At 33.7% G+C, this 21983-nt stretch overlaps 1 protein-coding gene across 1 annotated transcript in view; it reads right to left on the bottom strand.

Moving 5' to 3' along the window:
• Positions 1–7661: 7661 nt before the first annotated feature.
• Positions 7662–21983, bottom strand: part of LOC148941438 (rab-like protein 6) — a 121692-nt gene continuing 107370 nt past the window's right edge. The window contains 5 exon segments of the mRNA XM_089104649.1: positions 7662–7955; positions 10423–10534; positions 12279–12635; positions 17642–17889; positions 20893–20989. Of these exon segments, the coding sequence (XP_088960775.1) occupies positions 7860–7955; positions 10423–10534; positions 12279–12635; positions 17642–17889; positions 20893–20989 (910 nt within the window). The 3' untranslated portion in view covers positions 7662–7859.

Below are 21983 nucleotides of genomic sequence, written 5' to 3'. Positions count from 1 at the left end.
GTCCATTGCCAAGAGTTCAAAGAAAAATATGAAAAATATGAACGGAAATGTTAGAGCACATTTTTGCGTCACTGGCCCAGTCGCTGAAGAGGTCACTAGATATTCTTGTGGGACACCAGTGAGCTCAGTGGATGTTTTGCGTTGCTGAGTTGTTGTGTGATGTCACCAGTGAGCTTTTCAGTCACTGGGCTTCAAGAGCTCCAGTCACGGAAATCGATGAAAAGACGCATAAAGTTAAGCAGTCACTGGCCGAGTAACTGGTTAACATAGTAACAGCTATTAACATAGTGGCGCAAAAATACGCTCTTAGCTTTTCTTGCTCTTTTCTTCTTTGAATTGTAGTCGACCCTCAACTAAAAAAACACAAAAATTGAACTCAGACCCACTCAAGAATTGCAAACTGCTTGACTGTCTTATCGTCTATGAGCCTATCAATTATTGCAACAACACAAAATGGTTGAACTAAACAACTGAAATTAATTGAAGGCTTCTCCACCACATTGCAGTTAAATGTCTATCTCTGTCCTCTCCATTGCCAAGTATTTCGTACCCAAAGATCACTGTACCCAAGTATTTCGTATCACTGATAAGCGAAGATCTTCGCTTATCAGTGATAAGAATAGGAATATAAATATTTCTCACACCCAGATCGCCTCCTTGTCTGGTGAAATGAGGTCAGCTTGGACCCCCCTCTCAAGAAGAAACAAACCAGAAACACTACCAGGAATTAATCTCTTAACTGACAAACGGGATACACAACCAAACATGCAATCCCCAAATATATACTTATTCATTCTAAACTGTAATGCAGTACAGGCCATGAATATACATTAACTACAGAAAACAAAAATCATTGCAGAATTGGCAAAAATCTACATCCCTGATGATATGCTCATTCAAGCAAAAAAAGATCTTGCTTTACTATTAACAAAGCTGAACATTGATATACAGTCATATGAAAAATAAATCAACAACACAACACATATCAATACTCCAGTGGAACGTAAGATCACTAACAGAAAATAAGCTAAATGAACTAATAGCTTTTATGAATAATAATTTCATTAATAATGCTTGCCTCCAGGAAACTCATTTAACCCAAAATCAACAAATTCAGTCTCTGGGATATGTTATCCTGAGAAAGGATAGATCATCAGAGAGAAAGGGAGGTGGAGTAGAATAATAGCTAAAAATAATACAAAATTCTGTGGCATCAACTTTCCAGATTTTGCAAATTATGTTGATGTAATTGGTATCAGTGTTTTGCTGAATAATACAAAAGCCTACATATTAAGTTTTTATAGTTATAATGACCAATCTACAGATGCGAAAGATTTTTTTAGTTGTACAAACAATTCTAACATGTTAAAACATATCATCATTTGTGGGGATTTCAGTGCCCACAACCTTTTGTGGGGGAATAAACCAGCAAATAAAGCTGGTAAATTGATTGAGCATATGACTTCAAATAATATTGAATTAGCAGTTGCTACCCCTCCAATCCTGAATACATATTTCAACCCCAAAAGTGGCGGATTTCCTACAATTGACCAACAAATTGTGTCATTAAACATTTTGAATAAAATTTATGTAAATAAAATTGATAGTCTATGTACTGACCACTTTGTTATAGTTTGCTCCCTAAATGAACCTGCTGAAACACTATCACATACCTCCAAATATATCAACACTAAAGCAAATTGGTCTATGTTCCAAAATAAGCTAAATGATGAAATTGCAAGTTTCACCCGAAATTCGTGCATTTCAAACACAACAGTTGACACACATGCTGAAGTCTTGACATCTTTGCTAATAAATACAGCTAATCATGCTATCCCTAGGACGACACCCAAGAAAACCTTCCCTAAACATATTCCCAAAGCATGGTGGACAAATGAGTGCCAAAATAAATGGAGAACAAAAAAGGCAGCTAGGAGACCATTCATAAAAAACCATCACCTACTATATATTTAAAAAAACTACAAGCAGAATCTAATCTAAAAAGGACTATAATAGATGCTAAATATAGCAACTGGAATAATTTTGCAAATAATCTCTCCAGAGAAACACATGAGCCAATTATACATAAAGTCATAAGCCAGATCTGTGGGAAAGACTTCCCCCATCCCACTCCTGTATGAGCTTATACATAATAATACCCATTATGACAATGATAATGAAAAAGCTAAGCTATTTGCAACTCTCTTTGTTAATAAGCAAACATCAAATAATCAAAGCAAAATGTCCCCAATTCCTATGAACCCAAGTTACCAACCACGCCCAGGATACGAGTATATAACTAGTCCATTTTCAATCCAGGAAATGAATAATGCAATACAACATATTAAAACCAAAACTAGCGGCAGCTATGACAATATACACCCTACATGGATAAAGAATCTCACCCCTTCATGCAAACAGGAACTGCTAAATTGTTATAATCACGCTTGGGCATCTTCTATGTTCCCCAATATATAGAAATGTTCGTCCCTCCTACCAATCCAAAAGAAAATAAACCCAAAGATAACCCTGAGTCCTATAGGCCCAAAATGATTACTCCTGCGACGGGGAAAATAATGGAAAAAATGATCTATTACCGACTCCTCTGGTTTGTTGAAAAAAAAAACAATATGATTCCTCACATTCAAACTGGATTCAGGAAACACCACTCCTCAACAGATGCTTTCATTTTGCTAACAAAAGCAATAAATGAATCATTCTAAGAAAATAATGTCCTAGTTTCAGCTTTCCTAGATTTTGAAGGGGCATATGACAATGCGAACCACCAAATCCTTTTAAACAAAATTGCAAACATTGGACTACCCCCCAAGCTAGTATCTTTTATAAAATCTTTCATAGAAGTGCGAAGTTTCATTGTTTGTGTTGGTTCAGCCAATTCACCCCAAAAGACAATAGCCAAAGGCCTACCTCAGGGAGCAGTCCTCAGTTGCTTCCTCTTTGCCCTATATCTCTGGGACATGAACCTCCCCCATACGAATCTACAATATGCTGACGATCTGGTGCTATGGTCATCTGGAAATAACTTTGAGATAGCACAGTCAAATCTGCAAAAGTCACTTTTCCAATTTGAAAAATTCTCTCAACATTCAGACTTACCCATTGCACCTACCAAGTCAAAAATAATCCAATTTCACCGAAAGCGCAATGAATATTTATTACCGAGGTCTCATGCTTGACCAAAAACTTAATTTCCACCTCCATATTTCAAACACAATAAAAAAATGCTATAGAAAAACAAATATACTAAAAAAGACTTCTTTCCACACCCTGGGGCTGTAGGGAGAAAACCTTACTCCAGTTATATAAATGACATATAAGACCCCATATTGACTATGGGCTCATCGTCTATGGTGCATGTGCAAAGACCCAGATAAAAAAATTGAAACAACACAAAATGATATAATACGTCTCATATTTGGTGTCAGGAAACCCACAAGCACCATGTTTCCGCTCATGGAGAGTGGATTAACAACAATAAGGGAGAGACGTAGCTTTCTCTTGACAAAACATCTTACAAAAATTTAATCAAATAGCTCACACACCCTACATAATTGGCTAAGAAATTCAGCCATGTATAGAGCCATTGCAGATGAGTATGCCAATAATCAGAAGAAGTTCCCCATACCGGCAAAGTATATTGCACCCACTTTCCCCCAATCCCCTCCATGGAATTGGTCAATCCCGAAAATAAATACTGATTTCTCAAAGTGGAATAAAAATTTAACCCCCATTGCTTTTGTCCAGAAAAAATTTGCTGAACTTAATACAATTACTTCTAAAAACCACTTCCAAATATTTGTTGATGGGTCAAAAATGAATAAGAAGGTAGCAAGTGGTGCTTTCCTTCCTCACCTGAAAATTGCGATGGGCGAGATATTATATAATAATGTATCTATAATGTCTGCTGAGTTAAATGCCATAATCATCGCATTAGAACACCTTAAGGAAAACCAACCTTTGATTGCAAATTCAAAAAATATTATAGTATATTCGGACTCTTTATCAAGCCTTGAGTTGCTGGCGTCAGCTCCTCAGTATAAGTTGGACATTGACACTTATCATTGTCTCAGTATTATACATAATCTTGCTTCAAGTGGCATAGGAACTTACTTTCAGTGCATTCCTAGCCACTCTGGTATAAATGGTAATCATCAGGTTGATGAAATAGCAAAAAATGCTATAAATATTGACCAGCCAAGCGGGAGACCAATCCCGATTAGAGATATTTATCGATGGAGACTATCAGATATTAATTTTGATAAGATTAATCCTATCCTTTCCCCCTTTCCCAATAAGTATTTTTCAAAAATTTATCATAGAATTCGTTCTGGAACAAATGGACTAAATTTTCTTGCATTCTTATATAAGTTTTCTAATTCAAGTGGTTCAATTCCCCTGTCCCCTCTTTGCAGACATTGTAATATGAATAGTGAAACAATTGACCATTGCCTATTTGAATGTAATATGCTGACGTCTGCACAACATACTTTGCTTTGTAAACTGCTAAAATACTTCAAACACCACAAAATCTCACTATCAGCCAAGAGCCTAGCCAACTATACCTGCACACTGAGCATAGAAATCGACATCTATCATCTTATATTTGAACTCCTAGAGTCGAAAGATCTACTGAAAGATATCTGAAAATATCTAATAAATATGAGGCGATCAAACCAGCTGCTCTGTAGCCCACAGAGTGAAGCAAAAGGAAAAGGGCTAAATAGTTTTACTGAAAAGCCCGCCTGCTTTTAAATAGAAGAAGAAGATAGAGACAAACACGTTTATGTTTTCACCGCACAGAAAGATTCTTGCATCCAATAATTGCCGAGCGCGAATTTAAGATAAGAATCTTAACTGACAGAAAAAGGATATCGATGCATTTTCCTTTCGGTTTTTTGTCTGAAAAAATTCTTTTTTTGTAAAATAGTGCTACTTAGCAAAAAAGTGCCACTTTTGCTAAAAAGTGTGCTAATAGTGTCAGGTGTTCCAAAGAGTGCCATTTTTTTTAAAAGTGTCAAAAGTGACACTAAAGTGTCACTGGTGGCAACCCTGCTCCTGTGTTAAACTGGATTAACAAATAAAGAACCCAGGTGTCAAACACTAATTATGTTTCTGTCAATAGTCTCATAAACGGGTTTGTTTTCAAAGAGATACAAGCAGTGGCGTTACCAAGATTTGTAGGATCTGTTTCAAAAATTGAGCGGGAACAATAAAGACAATTACCCTTAAGCGGTTATGATAAGGAAATAACATTGGTTTTGTGACATCACAAACCCGGTTCCTTTTAGACCATAAGCAACGTCAGCTAGATAGTAAATCAAACAGTTCGTGGTAAAGAACTGCAATTAAAGAGCGACCCGGCTCAATGGTAACCAAAACTGTAGAAAACGGAATTCTGATACCAATAGATACATCAAAAGAATCAGATTTTAATGCTGATTTGAAATATATAAGTTTCATCAAGTTTAGTCCTACCCATCAAAAGTTACGCGCCTGAGAAAATTTGTCCGATTTTCGAAAAAAGGGGGAAAGACTATACAAGTTGTAGAACCTTAATGAAAATCAAACCATCAGATTCAACGTATCAGAGAACCCTACTGTAGAGGTTTCAGGCTTCTATCTATAAAAATGTGGAATTTTTCATTTTTTGCCAGAAGAAAGATCACTGATGCGTGTTTATTTGTTGTTTCTTTTCCCCAGGGGTGATAGTATTGACCCAGTGGTCCTAGAATATCATGGGAGGGCTCATTGTGACGAAAATTAAAAGTTCTAGAGCCCTTTTCAAGTGACCAAGAAAATGGAGGACAACTAGGTCCCCTCCCACGCTCATTTTTCCCCAAAATCACCCGATAAAAATTTTGAGATGGTCATTTTGTTCAGCATGGCCGAAAATATGATAACTATGTGTTTTAAGATGACTTAATCCCCCAAATTCCCCAGGGGGAAGGCTGAAATTTATGAACTTTACCCAATGTTAACACATAGTATTGGTAACTGGGAAGTATACAGACATTTTCAGGGGGATTTTTTCTGGTAGTGGCGGGGGGGGGGGGGGGTGTGCGTGGGAGGAACTTTTCATGGAGGAAGTTTTCATGGGGGAAGGGATATTGCTACAAAGGGGGCCTGGATTTCCGAGCATTATTTAATAAAAGATCAGAAATTAAACTAAAAAAAACAACAAATTTTTCCGCTGAAAATAAGGAGCAACATCAAAACCTAAAACGAACAGAAATATGACGTATATGATTGGGTTCACCCCCTAGTCAATACCTCTCTCTTTAAGCCAAAGATTTTTTAGTACTTTCATAAGATCTATTTATTCTAATTAACGACCTTTGTGATTAAGTCATTTTTAAAGAATTGGAACAACATTCGAACTTTAGCGTAAAGAGCAAGGTATTGACTAGGGGGCGAATCCCCTAATATACGTATTAAAAAACAAGAATATAGAAGTTCGTTACATAAGGAAATTCATAAGTTGCGTATATTTATTACTAATAACAACGTTCGTAAATAAAATTAAACAAGTTTCGAGAAAGCCATTTAACCAAATAAAAGTAAAATTAATACGCAAATTTTGCTTTAATTATTCATGTACGGTGAGCCAATATCAAAGCCTGCATTAATTCAATAACGTTCAAGAATTAAATAAAAAAACAATTTTTTTTTTTATTGAAAGTAAGGAGTGACGTTAAAACTTACAACGAACAGAAATTATCCCGTATATGAAAGAGACTGCCCCCTCCTCAACCTCTCGCTCTTTACGCTAAAGTTTGACTCTATCTCACAACTTTGTTTTTAAAACAATAGAAACTTTAGCGCAAAGAGCGAGGGGTTGAGGAGGGGGCTTCCCCTTTCACATACGGAAAAACTTTTTCTTATATAATTTTTGAACGTTTCTTAATGCAGATTTTGTTTTTGGCTCACCGTACATGAATAATTAAAACAACATTTGCATATTAATTTTACTTTTATTTTGTTAAATGGCTTCCTCGAAAGTTTTTTGATTTTATTAATGATCTTTTTATTAGTAATAAATATACGTAACTTACAAATTAACTTACGTAACAAACTTCCCCCCCCCCCCTTGTCAAAACCGCGCGCTTTTACTCTTAAGTTCGTATTTTGTTCCAATTCTTTAAAAGTGACCCCTTAATCACAAAGGCGGTTTATTAGAATAAATAGCTTTTATGAAAGTACTAAAAAAACTTTTGCGTAAAGAGCGAGTTATTGACTAGAGGGCGAACCCAATCATATACGCAATAATTTCTGTTCGTTTTAAGTTTTGATGTTGCTCCTTCCGAAAAATTGTTTTCAGTTCTTCCAACTTTCAGTTGAAAAACTTGTTTTTTTAGTTTAATTTCGGAACGTTTTTTTAAATAATGCTGGGAAATCTGGCGCCCCCTTCATAGCACTGTCCCTTCCCCCCGGAGATCTTTCTCCATGGAAAGTTCCTCCCACGTCAACTCAAACCACTGGGTCACTACGATCAACCCTGGGAAAAAAACAGCAAAAAAAAAAAAATAAAAAAATAATAATAAACACGCATCCATGATTTTTCTTCGGGTAAAAATTACAAAATTTCACATTTTTACAGATATGAGCTTGAAACTTTGAGTCACAAATCAATAAATGTGAACAAGATTATAGATAAATATTTTCACCTTTTTATGGTATATAAAAGGAACATAAACAGAAGTTAAAACACTCGTTGCCCTTACATACACGATAATTACATTAACAAAAACATGTTTAGAACAAGATAACACATAGAAAAGTCCAAACGCATATAAATGCATACATTCAAAAATACAAACTTGACAAAAAAAAACAAAAAATCACAACTCTTCATAGTCTGCTTGTCGTAGAACGATATTTTCGTCATCTGCTTTTGGCTTTCTTTGCTTGCTCTTAGACTTGGTCTTACCGTTATCCTGAAAAATTTAGTGATAAAAGAAGACATAGTATGTTAAAACCGTTAACGAATTTCAGTTAATACAAGATATTTAGTCCCTAAAAAGAAGAGTGAGCAGAGAAAAAAAAACAACAAAATCAACTTATGCTGCAATAGCTAAATGTCCCATTGAAACACGATTCTTACAAATGATTCTTAAGAATTAGCAAAAAAAGCATCACCGAAAACCTTTGAAATAGAAACAACTTGAAATTTTCAAATTCTAGAATTTTGAAAATTAGACTGCAGTAGTTCTTTCGCTATCCAAATATTGACTGAAATTAGAAAAATTAGCTTAAAATGAAATTACTTCTCTGTGGATTTTTTTTCACTTTTTAAGCTGAAAACTTTTCACGCTGAAAATCAAATTGTTCATGGTATCAGCGGTAAGAAACTTAATAATGGCTAAAAATATTACAACCCGTAAATTTGACAATACTTACATTGAAAGTATTCAGTTTTTAAGCTGATTCGATACATACAAACTTACAAAGCTTAGACTTCAGCTTTTTGTTTTAGGTTCGTTATTGTGTTTTGAAACAACACTACTGCTTTCACAGTTGTTTTTCCCTTGAAATCTACAGTCTCTATCTATGAAGTGGTTTCTTGGAAACGAAAATCAAGAAACGAAACAGAAAAGTTTCAGTGGACTCTTTAAAACTTCCAATAGTTTTAAGAAAAAAAAATTGTTTCCCAATGCGTACATCGTGCCGAAACAAAAATATTTTAGCTGGGAAAGTAACTTTTTCAGAGCAATTTTGTGTCACACACCTGAGAAGAATAAACCATCTCTCTGAAGGCCTGAAAACCAAATTCCGTATCTCTTCTATAATTCTTGGAAATAATTCTAGATCAGTCAATCTCGACTAACAAATTCCAATTTTTTGGACTGTTTTCTGATATTTTCGATTTATTGCCCTTTTTTATTTTAATTGAGTAAGCATATAAGAAGTACGGAAGAAGATATGACCTTCCTTATATACAATGTTACTTTGCTCGCTTAGAAATAGCTTCCAAAGTTGTAATAATAGATCAAGTTTTTTCAATATTTTACAGGTAGATTTTTTCTAGACAAGATTGAGTTTATTTTTCAAAAACAGATTGACAAAAATTTATTTTCTAAGAAAGGAAGCTGGCATTTGTTTTTCAAGAATAAAATTCCCTCCGTTACTTTTGGAATTTGGATTCTGCGAATTCCCTACATTTTATCTAAGAAAACGTCAATGTTGAAGCTAAACTTTTAAAAAATTAAATAGCTTTGAATATTGATAAAACTTCACATTATCTCTTCGGAAATCTAAGCAAAAAATCTCTATCTCTCCTAAAGTTTTGGGAAATTTAAACGTAAGTCCTTATTCTAAGTAATATAACCATTAACTACGTAAGTCCTTATTTCAAAACATAGTTACGATTTTTATCATTTTTTTTACGATTATATATTTTTTTTAAACAATGTAGAATCCTTTTCAAACATAGGTTTTGGGAAAATCGAAATACCTCGACTTTTTAAGAACTAGAGCTTACTTGCATTTTCATCAATAAATTGCCTTCCGTGACTTCTTCTATTTTGAATGTATGATTCTGCGTATTCCCTACATTTTATCTGAGTAAAATACCCTAGCTTCGAAGTTTAACTTTTTTAAAATCAAATAATTTTGAATACTGCAAAAACTTCATACTATCTCTTCGACAACCAAGGCAAAATTTGCGTGTCTCTCACAAAGTTTTAGGAAATAACACCGCAAATCCTGATTTCGAAAAAAAAGTTCTATTTTTCTCGAAAATTTTTTGATTTTGACGTTTATTATATTTTAAACTTTTAATTATAAGTAAGAAACAAGTCCTGCACTCCTCTTTATCTGAAATTAAACCGTACAGTAGAAAGTTAATGTTCAATTAATGAACCTTTTCATGGATGTTCACTAGCTTCAGTAAAAAACACACAGTCTTAATACATGTAAAAAACAAACAAAAAAAACAAACAAAAAAAACAATGCGGATGCAGCCTTTGATGATTACTTCGTACAAACAGACTTACTTTATAGACAAATTGTATCTATATTATTATAGACACATAACTTATTTCAGAAGTTCTCTAATTACACATTGACCTTACAAATAATAGCCCACAATAACAATAACGCCTCTACAAAGGTAACACAAAATCATCTACACTTATTGCTCGTGAGATATAGCTGCATATGCTGCTCCATAGCACAGTTGCGGCAACACTGCACGGGGCCTTGGAATCAGAAATCTAAATATACCTAGATATTTAGTATATACTTTTATTTTCTCTTGTCACTCCTTGAGCAAATATTGCTATTACTCCACTATGATTCTCAATAATGCCTAGAATGGATGTATGAAGTCTTGTACAAATATATGGCCAAACTTAATCCTGTTTGAGGACCAGAATAGCAATATCGCAAAATATACTTAGTTACCTCTTCATCAGAATCAACACAATTTTTTTTATCTTTTTTATTTTTCTTCTTTTTTTTCTTTGATTTTTCTGACTTTCCTTCGTTATTTTCATGGGTGGCATCTTCAACGGACCTGAAATAAATAAACTGTGAATGAAGTATGTCTTACATAGCATAACCTCGGGTTCACTCGGCTGCGATCTGTTTTTTTACGATTATCTTTGGATTTAACTTGCAATAAAGGCTTGTGATTTTACATGAGAAAATGTTTTTGAGTTCACAATTAAAACTTTTGTGACAGCTTTGGGGGCAGCAAATTTTTTTTAACAAATCTGATTTTTAATAAGCTAATCTTTCCATAAAAGTTCAGCCTTTTCATTTATTTTTGTGGTGATATTTAACATTTTTTTTATAATAAGTTTTTCTGTATCTTGAATCTGTGATTTCTTGTTGAAATTAAATTTGCCGACTTTAGCATTTTTTTGAAATCTTCACCTTGCCACTAAATTTTCTCAATCCTGACATCACCACTAATTTAAATTTTAGGGCTTTTCTCTTCATCTTTAAAAATTTTGAGCGATTTGTTTTTACACTTTTTGTACTTTTTTTTCGCATTTTACATCTTTTTGCAATTTCTATGGCTCAGCATTCCATCAGTTTTGGCTCTAGTTGTAAAAGTTTCCCGTTTGTGCTTCTATATTGAATTTTAAACACAAAATATCATTTTAAGCGGATTTCACACGATATCCAACTCTAAGCAGCTTGTATTAGTGAGGTCTTGGTAAGTAAATTAAATCAAAAGTTTGCAAAGTTAAGCAATATATGTCCTTTTTAATAACGATTAGATGAAGGTAGCTCTTAGTATTTGAAGCGAAGCTCAAGAAATATCTACGTAAAAGCGAAATGAAAGTTCTACATAATATATCAAACAAAACCTAATTAATAAAAAGCTACAAATGATCTATGGTGCTAGCCTATATAAAGTTTATTTATCAACTGATTTTCACTGATCAGCTAATAAACGTATTGAACCGAATTGATTTAGTTGTTGCAACCACAGCCAAGTTGATACATTATAGAAGTTACATATTGTTATGAAGAAGCTGCACCTTATCAAATGGTTGCGAGACCACCAACTGTATAAGTCAAGTAGGCACAACTTTTTAAGCAGGGGACAAGGGAAGGCAAAAACTTTATGTTTCTGGCCAAACACGAATACAGATAAACTAGACTACCTGTAGACCCATATACACTCTGATTAATCAAATATAGTAACACGTTCAAAGTTACCAAAACTCATTTTTGTAGCTGCAAGTTTTTTTTTGTTTTTCATTAATGTAAAATTTTGTTATTTATCCAGTGCTGATATTTTGTCAGACTAACACTTAAAATTGCAAAATACTCAAGCGGAGTCATATAATTTTCAAGACTCAACAGCCCTATCTGTGGTTTCCTTGAGTCTGTTTTTGATTAGAAAGCAATTGAAACGAATAGACCGATTGAAAAACTAATTTCCTTATGCTGCATTGAAAAAAAGTTTGTTAAAGTTAAAAAAAAAGGGTCGAAGGTATATTCCTGTACATAAAAAATGCTAAGAATAGAGTATACACCAATTTGATAGGCATATGGATCAACTTTTTGTGCAAAATTCTTTGTTTTCCTTATATTGGCAACTATGGCCAATGAGTCTTTTAAAAAGAATATGCAGTGAAGGACGTAGAGTAAGAACTTACGGAATGTTTGAGGGCTTTTACAGGAAAGGGAGTAATAAATATCTAAGTACTGAGGCTCAGACATATGAGTTATTAAATTTTAGTATTTTGCCGAACTTTGCACGAGGGCCCTTGAGAGACCTTTCGAAAGATGGGAATACATACACATCTGCTGCAAACGAAGCAGTTTTTCCGGCAAAGCTGGGCTGCACAGCTTCAGTTCCAAATGATCTTTCTGGACTACCAAGAAATTCCTCTAAGTCATCTGAGGCAGACTTAAGAGGCTTACTGAGACGAGGACCGTCAGGCGTGTCGAAAAACATGGACAGCTTCAGGGGATTGTCTCCTGAAACATCATCAGGAGTAAATAGGGTTTTCTCGATGACTGGTCGATTCATTTCTTCCTCACTCTCTGATTTACTGTGTCTTTGTGTTGCAATTGGAGAACGAATGTTTAGGTCGTCATCATCAATGTCATCACGAAATGCCAGTATCGCAGGCTTTCTAGTTTCTGCCCCTTCGCTAGAATAATATGATTTAACATATCATAACCTTTTAATTACAGATAGGTAGTTAGGCATTTAACTTAACGAGCACTAAAAGCCAAAAAACTATGCTTATAGCTTTTTGAATGGTATTTCTTTTTTCTCTTCTTCTAAGTTCAATAAAGACAAATGCCCATACTATTCCACTAATGGGCAGTATCTAGTTACTTTATTTTACTATATTATGAAAGAGTAATGCAATGAGTCACAAAAATACAACAAAGCTGTGGGAAAAAAAAGAGAGGAAGAAGAAAACACAATCGCGTTGATATTCAATTTAAATGATATACAAGAACTAAGTTAAATAAAATATAGAATTGAGATGGAACATAGGAATAGTGAATTTCAGAGGTGCACTTCCCTTCTCTAGCCTCCAATCCACTTGAAAATTATGGAGCAAATAATTCTGGACCAAGGGAAAATAAGTAAGACCCCTAAGGTCTAAACCGGTGGTGCTGATCCCCGTTTCGCGGCCCTTCAGCCAGGAGAAGGGATGGGAGGCTGAGGGCCAGCCATCTTGTGCTTTCATACACCCTTCCTGCTTATCTTCCCCAGATTTTTCCAGGTACCCATTTACAACTGGGTCGACTCTGGCTAAGCTTACAGAGTCACACCACTGACCCGCATCCCAAACCCAAAAAACTGGTCACGCCTAACTTTGTCCAGGGATGCCCCTTGGACAAAGAATTCTCAACCAAGCGCACGTCCATTTCCCTAAACTTCACCTTCTAAGCTTCATCTACGTTCTGCACATTTACCTGAAATTCGCAGGACAGTAACTACAGCCACAGAGACGTTAATCAAGCAATTTTACGCATATGAGTTTTACAGCCCTATCACAAGCAGGCTTCAAAGCTTCACTGTTTCTGGATTCTACCTCTGCAGCAAAGATTAACTTGGAAAGAAAAATACAAAAGCTTGTTCAGCCTCAGGGACGAGAAAATACATACTTGTGCTAGTTGGTATGCCTTTTATTCATTTCTGACACATATTAGGGTAGGGAAATTTATCTTCATGCAAGAGATCACGCAACGATTATAACCGACAATGCAACGCAATTACATCGATCTCCAATTTAGTAAAGTGTTTGCTTATGTCGCAATCATTATGAGATAGAAATAGAATCAAATTGTTTTTACCGTTAACTAAATAGAAAACAATTGATAAGTTTTCTGTTTCGAGGCAAAATAATAAAGTATTAGTTTGTATACATATTGCATCTAAAAACTAACAACAGTGATTAGGTGCCTGGAAATACAGAATAAAGTTTGCTTTAAGAACACAGCGCAATTTAAACCCGTCATTAAGGATGAAGGGTTAATCTTTTTTTATCTTTTTTTTTAAGGATGACAGGTTAATTTTTTTTTTTTTTTTTTTTTTTTTTAATGATGACGGGTTCATCTTTTTTTCCATTTTTTTCTAAGGATGACAGGTTCATCTTTTTTCTTTTTTTTAAAGGATGACGGGTTCATATTTTTTTCTATTTTTTTTAAGGATGACAGGTTCATTTTTCTTTTATTTTTTTTCAAGGATGAAGGGTTCATCTTTTTTCTATTTTTTTTTTAAGGATGAAAGGTTCATCTTTTTTAATTTTTGTTTTTTAAGGATGACGGGTTCATCTTTTTTTTATTTTTTTTTTAAGGATGATAGGTTCATCTTTTTTTATTTTTTTTAAGGATAAAGGGTTCATCTTTTTTTCTATTTTTTTTTAAGGATGACAGGTTCATATTTTTTTTCTTTTTTTTTAAGGATGACGGGTTCATCTTTTTTCCCGTTTTTTTTTAGCTATGACAGTTTAATATTTTTTTTTTCTTTTTTTTTTAAGGATGACAGGTTCAAGTTTTTTTCCATTTTTTTTTTAAGAATGACGGGTTCATGTTTTTTTTATTTTTTTTTTAAGGATGAAAGGTTCATCTTTTTTTCATTTTTTTTTTAAGGATGACGGGTTGATCTTTTTTTCTATTTTTTTTAAGGATGACGGTTTCATCTTTTTTTCTATTTTTTTAAGGATGACAGGTTCATCTTTTTTTCATTTTTTTTTTAAGGATGACGGGTTCAACTTTTTTTTCTATTTTTTTTAGAAGAAAATTTTTCTTGAGCAAGTCTTTTTAAGGTTATGGAGGGCTGACAACTACGGCATTTCATCGACAGTGAAGGAACGAAACAGAAGGAACAAAATCCAAATTTCGAGACAGGCATTTTATTAAAAATAGTCTAAAGATCAAATAACTATACCTCCAGTGATAGCTTGACCCCCCCCCCCCACAGACCCTTGAACAAGCACTGTAAGTAATGCAATATGTCCATTATTTATTTACATGTGGGGTTCATTATTTGGGAAGGGGAGCATGCTTGATCCCAGGTCTTTTATTTGGCGATTCAGAGGTTTCTTAGATGAATTCATTCACAGTTTTGGAAATTAAGCGTCTTCATTTTATGTCTTCCTTCTTTTCCTTTTTTATAGCGCGAACCAGTTCATTTCTTTTACAGTTTTTGAAGTGATTATTCCAACTAGTGGGAATTGAAAATATATCTATGTTTCTAAGGCAGCATTACGCGTTGCAGCAGCCTTTGGTTGGCGTTACCGACAAAAGTAGCGCCGTAGAGAAACACTTTGATTTTGCTTGTTCACCATCAACAAATGCCATAGTTGTCAACCCATCAAAACTGTAAAAATGGCATGCCTGAAGAAAATCCCCCGCTCCAAAAAACAGATGATACTTTCCTTAGAAACAGTCACAAAAACAAAGCCTGTTCTTCAAACCAACTTTATCCACTGTTTTCTGACGCCCAATCAACCTTGTTGGTTTTAAAACCTACAATGTGCACTATTTGTTACTTTGTGCACCATGTGCACCTTTGTTACTTTGTGCACCATGTGCACTTTTGTTACTTTGTGCACCATGTGCACCTTTGTTACTTTGATTCGAAATATAAAACCTAGCATAATCTACGTTGTTATTTCTAAAATTGCAACAAGTTTTAACTAAGGCTACGCTGCTTTCCCCGTGAGAAAATATTACCCATATGTGGAGGGTAAAAAGAAGCCCTATATCCAACACTTTCTAGATTTGTCGCTAGCCCAACTTTTGCATTAATCATTATATGCTACTAAGTCACTTAATAGAATTTTAATCCTGTTTGATTCAATTTTAGAGTTCCAGCAAAGTGTATATATAACACAAAGTGTATATAAAAGTCCAATATTACAAAAACAAAACAGTGGATACTAACAGGTTACATATTTTTTATGTAGCTTGTAAACAGCTCAGTTTTAGTGCTTGTTAGTGCTTTGTCGAGTATGTCAATAAATATGTCAATGTCTATGTACACAATATAGTATAGTATCTATTGTATATAGAATATAGTATATAGAATAGTAGAATATAGATATGTATATAGAATAGTTTTTATAGTATCAACTATAGAAAAACAAATTATAGAAAAACTATAGAAAAACTATAGAAAACTATAGAATCATAAATATAGTAAATATTTTTACCATTTATCATAAATATAGTAACGATTTTACTATAAATATAGAAAAAAAAATATAGTATCAACTATAGAAAAACAAAATCAGACAATGTTTGAATGACGAGCAAAGCCCAGCTTTTACTTCTTCTCTATTTTCATTACAATTTCCAAAAATACTTGCCCAAGATTGTTTGGAACATTATTGAATTATTAACAGCCATAATATCAAATTACAGTACAGAAAATGCAGAAAAAAATACATGGACTTGCTATAGCAAGATTAGAAATGCATATACGTATATTACCTAGTTTTAAACTTATATTACATATTCATTACTTACAAGCCTAACTTTCATCTCAGTGGTATATTCAAATAGTCCATTTTTCATTGTTTTCCCTTTCCATTAGTATAAGGTACCTCTTTCAATGTTCATGGTTTGACTAAAATATTATGCGTCAACAGACTACCAACTCGGACCGGTATATATCGCATGGTAAGTAAGTTTTTTTTTAGGTGGATTCAACCTTTGCACCCTAGAGTGGTCGGATAAATTTCATACCATACCTCAAAATAAAATGTCAATTTCATCGAAAAAGCTACCTTTTACGTAACGTTGGGTCCAAGCTTTAACACCTGAGTTCTTAGGCTTCTGGGACGGCCAAAACCAGCCAAAAATACAAACTGCTGAGTAACTGACAGCAGAGTTTAAATGGGAACAGAAACACCCTTTCAGGTGTATTGACATAACCTTTTCAGAACTAACAGTCTATACCCCATCGTTCAACACTGAACCGTCAACGTAAATAAAATTCACAAAATACTGATTACTGTTTGTAATCCCACATTGAACAATATAAATATCAGTTAAAATTAAATTTTGAAAGTTTTTTGAAATTATAAAGCTTTTTTTTTGTTATTAATTGTTTTCACAAAGTAGTCAAATTTTACAATTTAATTGGTAGGTAAAATATACAGTAATTTTTCCTTTTTTTATTTTCTGCTGAAAGATTTGTGACTAGCAATTGCAACTAGTATTTCTCATGACAAGCAAACTGAATTTTTCTCGTTTAACCCAAAAATCTAAAAAAAAATAAATAAATAAAAAATAATCGAACTATATACCGAGGACTAAAAATGCAAACTTGCAATCACATTATCAGCGAAAATAGAAATTTCAATCTGATTGCAACTAGATTGTCAATAAAAAATAAAAATCATCACAAGAATTAGGATTAGAACTTGGTTCAGAATATTTTTTTTCAAGATTTGTACCAGTGATTCACGCAGGAATATATTTCAGGGCGGGAGAGAAGAATTGTCGAATGACAGGAAAAATACAGGAAATTGAAAACACAAAACTTCAGGTTGTAAACCTTACCCGTTCATAAGCACCTTTTTGATGACGTCCCCATTTAGAACAAATATTCTGAAAATCTCACTAGAAAATAAATATGTGTTTGTATACTAGGGCAAGGCAAAATTCGAGAAGCCCTAAGTCTCCTCACCTATCAGAGTCGTTGAAAAACCGGTTGAAAACTTGCTGGGCATTTGGCTCTAGCTGAGCATCTCTAAGAAAATCATCTAGTCCGCTAGATTCAGCTTGCATATACAGAGGATCTTGCTTAACTGATGAAGGTAGAATAGTTTCTTGAATAACAGTGGTACCACTGTCAGGAACTAATGGTTTAGCGTTGCTTAACGGGACTTTTTGTTCAAGTGGACAGGCTTTCATGGCAGACAAAGGAGTAAAGTTCTGCAATAATATATTTGACAATAAATATAATAAATTGAAACACCAGTCAAAGGGATCTACACAACAACCAACGATTTAAGTTTAAGTCATAAACCTGGTCTAAATAAATCTTTCAAAGGTACTTATTTATAATTACTTGTGTAAAAGTTGCAGCTGAATCAGAAAACATGCTTTCATTACAAACGGATTCAAATCACTAAGTGAATGCATAAAAAATGTTAATATTTTTTGATGTTACAGTGAATTCTGTCCTGAAGGCAGAAACTTTATAGACGTCTGATTAGAAAAAAAACACAAGAAAACTCTTGCCTGGGATAACTTTATCTTTAATTGATATGATCAGAATTGAGATTTTCAGCGAAAAGTTTTCTTTTTATTATTAAGGTATTAAAATAAATTTTACTTTTTGAATAGCAAATAGATCATCAATATTTGTTAATACTTATATTTTGTGAAACACAAAGGCTAAAAAACCTACATAAGTTGACAGTTTTCTATTTTTTTTCGATTAACTGATAAGGGTTTTTATTTAAATCAAACAAATAAATAAATCAACCACCAGAAGCAAACTTGTTTAGGCTATACACCCTTCAAAAAAAAATTTGATATATACATCGCTGTCAACAACGTAAAACAATAAATAAATAAAAAGAAGAGAAAAAAAAGCACGGCACAACCTCCTCCAACTTAGTGCAACTCCTAAAATAAAAAAAAATTAACTATAACTAATTATCACCTTTCTCTCACTACCACCCTCACACAACCACAATAAAAAAAATAACCAAAATACAACTGAGAGATCACTCAAGAGAAAATCGCTAAGAAATATTATAATCACCAAAACACAGAGATTTCAACCTACTCCTAAAACTAGCAATATTTTCTTCAACTAATAATTCATTTGTCAAACTATTATAAAACCCTGGTCCCACATGACGGATAGAGAAGAATGATGTTCGAGTTGAAGCCTGAGATCGTCTAATCTGGGATGCTGTTCTGATTGAGTATTCATTGACATTACATCCAGCCAAGAATATTTGACCGAAACATTGTGGCAATAATCTACGCTCATATTTAAACAAAAAGAAAGCTGAATAAAATTTGGAAACTCCGTGTAAAGGCAGAATATGTCGTTCAACATATCTCCTTCTCACTGATGCACCTTTTTTATCACCACAAAGCACTCTTATAGCTGAGTTCTGCATCGCACGAAGCGGAAATGAAAATACTAGTCTCAGCTATAGAATCTATACGAAGATATATACGAAGATATAGAATCTATATATAAAAATCTAAATAGAAGATATAGAAATCTATACGAAGATATAGAATATATACGAAGCGGAAGTCGAATCTGAAATGAAAGTACTAGTCTTGCAATAATAAAACTGAGTACACTTAGTATAGGAAAGAGATGAGAGCGGTAACTCCAGGGAATTGACAAGGGTTAAATAAACCCTAAAAATTACTAGCACCATTGACAGTGCAGCGTTGACCAGCAAAGCTATAAAATTTTTAAAATAAACATTAATTTAGTACAACTGTAAGTTTTAGTCAATTAAAAGCCTTAGATTATTTCGACCCAACTTGGAAACTTATAAAGGTAGATAGATTCTTTTGTTTGTATTATTTTTTTATTACAAAATAGTATAAGTAAGGTTAATATACAAAATACAGGTAAGTTAAAGTAAGGTTACAGGATATATCCTTACTGTAGGAATTTGGCAGAAGTCGTTACTTTATCCTTGGCCCAATGTCAAACAGAACTGAAAATAAAGGGGGAACAAAAAAACTCTAAAATGTTTATTTAGGCCTTTATAATGAGTTTCATGACTTTTTCTGAACCCTCTGTTGTTTTTTCTCTCGGAGATTGGCTTGAGCTGTTGCTCCAGACAGTTTCTATACTCTTTGCCGTAGGGATAAGATACGAATCCTGCGATCTATCAAACAAGTATTTAAAACCTTTCTATATAAAAATCGTGACGAAACCAACAATAGATGGCTTGGACATGAATTCAAGATATGCACAGACTAAATTCCTAGAATAATTTGACTAAGTAGCCTATAAAGGGCAAAGGCAAAATCAACAGCTAAAAAAAGACAAGGACGAGATAACAAAGAAATGACTTAAAATCAACTGTAAATACAGTAAAAGTTGACAAAAAAAGACCTGAACTGGGCTTGAGTCATCACCAGTGTTTCGACCTTAGCCAGCTTGAGCTAAGTTCTGACAAAGAATAGAAGTTTTGTCAAACGAAAACTACCAAGTGAAGTCACAAAACAATTTTCACTGGCAAATCCAATTGAGAACAACATTCTCTGGTCTTTAGAAAAGTTAAAAAAGAGACTTTCTGCATAAAATAGAAAACTTTCATTTATTCTAAGCAAAATTATGCCAGCTGCAAAAACGAATTTCTTAACTACGATATGGGACAGAAACAAACCAAAAAAATCCGCCTACAAAACAGTCTTTTCATAGGAATAGGGGCAACGTGGAACTGGATGGCCAAAGAAAAATTCAACTCTCGTCAGAACCTAGTTTTAATGCTACAATAACTATATAGTTACTTTCTATGGTTCCAATTGAAATATACTCATAAAAAGGGACTTCATCTTGAAGTTTTTCATCTAAAAGAACCTTTGAATCTGTAAAACTTCTCAATCGTGCCATCATCTATTTCCATTAATCTTTTCTTTGGTACATACTATATTTCTAAACTTAAGTCCCAAATATCAATGATATGACTATCCACAATCGATATAATCACCATACGTCATAGAAGTGTACCGGTATTTTAGATATTATATACTTTATAAAAACGTTACATCAAATCATGGCAGATAACTTTGGGAGCTGAGCCATGACATCAAGAGGAGATGGCCAACAATCAGTGACCTTTGTTGTCTTGATCGGTAAGGTAGGACAGTATTTGTGGAAAAATAAGAACAACACTAAAAAGAAAACTAAACTGTTAGAAAAATTTCAATTCTGATCAGGCTTACATTCATTGGTTGGAGAGGGGGAGAAGGCTGCTGCTGGTGTGGCAAAGACACTGGGGGTGTCAATGCTGCTTTGTGTCCTTTCAAGGCTTCAATAAATCTGAAAAAAAGAAATAAATAACCAAAGAAATTGCATTAATGTGATTTCTAAATGCTGACTAATAGAAAAATCAAGCAAAAAAAGCCCACTTGGGCCCACCGGAGCAAGAAAGAGAAAAAATTGCAGAAGTCAAATTACACAGCATGGAATTTTTTCTGTATATGAAAAATCTATTTTGACTTGGGACCTCTCAGTTGAAGTCTTGCCATTTTCCCTCTGTTTTTTCTTTTTCAATCATAAAAAAATGAGGGCTTTCTCATGAGTTTACTTGTTCCACGCCACAAGGCTATACATTGGCAGCATTTATAAGTGAATCTATACACTATAGAAGCTACATACAGTAGATGTAGTTGATTACTAGATTTAAATTATGCAGTAGATTGCTTATCTAATATCTTCTTTAAGAATTTCATAAACTGAGAAGAGTTGAACTTGTTGCCTGATACTTGAGAGAATTAAAATTTTACAAAACAAAAAAGATTTTAGATTTATAGGCTTTCCTCCTATTCTAGTTTTATTAAAGTAATTAAGTGCTTCTCGTTAACCTAAAGTTACTTGAAACCATAAGTTTTGGGTTCTAGTTGAATATCATCGCGCCAAAAACCAGAAGGCATGTTTCACACTTTTAGTATTTTAAAAAGGACAGAAACATTTAATTTTCATGGAAAGTGCTTTCTAAGGATTTGAATAAGTGACAATCTGAAAAATTACGGCTATTACTGAATAGCGTGGCTTCCTTTTGAAAAAGCCTGATCAGTTTCTATCTTTGTTGGTTTCTCCGGCTTTCGTTTAAGTAAATACGCCGCTTCAAATCAGACTAATGGATAAACCCTACTTGAATGTCTCTTAGGAATACATACTTTCAGGAAAAGATTCGTGTACATTAGTGCGGCACAAAGGACTATGACATAAGCATAAATTGTGTATTACATATAAGAATGGCAAATGAAAAAAAACTTAGTGCGGAAAAATAATGACAGCAAGGTTTTTTCGT

This window comes from Artemia sp. Qi Xiang Cuo, chromosome 18, assembly GCF_049724085.1.
Source record: "Artemia sp. Qi Xiang Cuo chromosome 18, ASM4972408v1, whole genome shotgun sequence".
In the NCBI taxonomy this organism is placed as follows: Eukaryota; Metazoa; Arthropoda; class Branchiopoda; order Anostraca; family Artemiidae; genus Artemia; species Artemia sp. Qi Xiang Cuo.
Note: the sequence above shows the minus strand (reverse complement) of the source record. Positions and strands in the feature narration are given on the sequence as shown.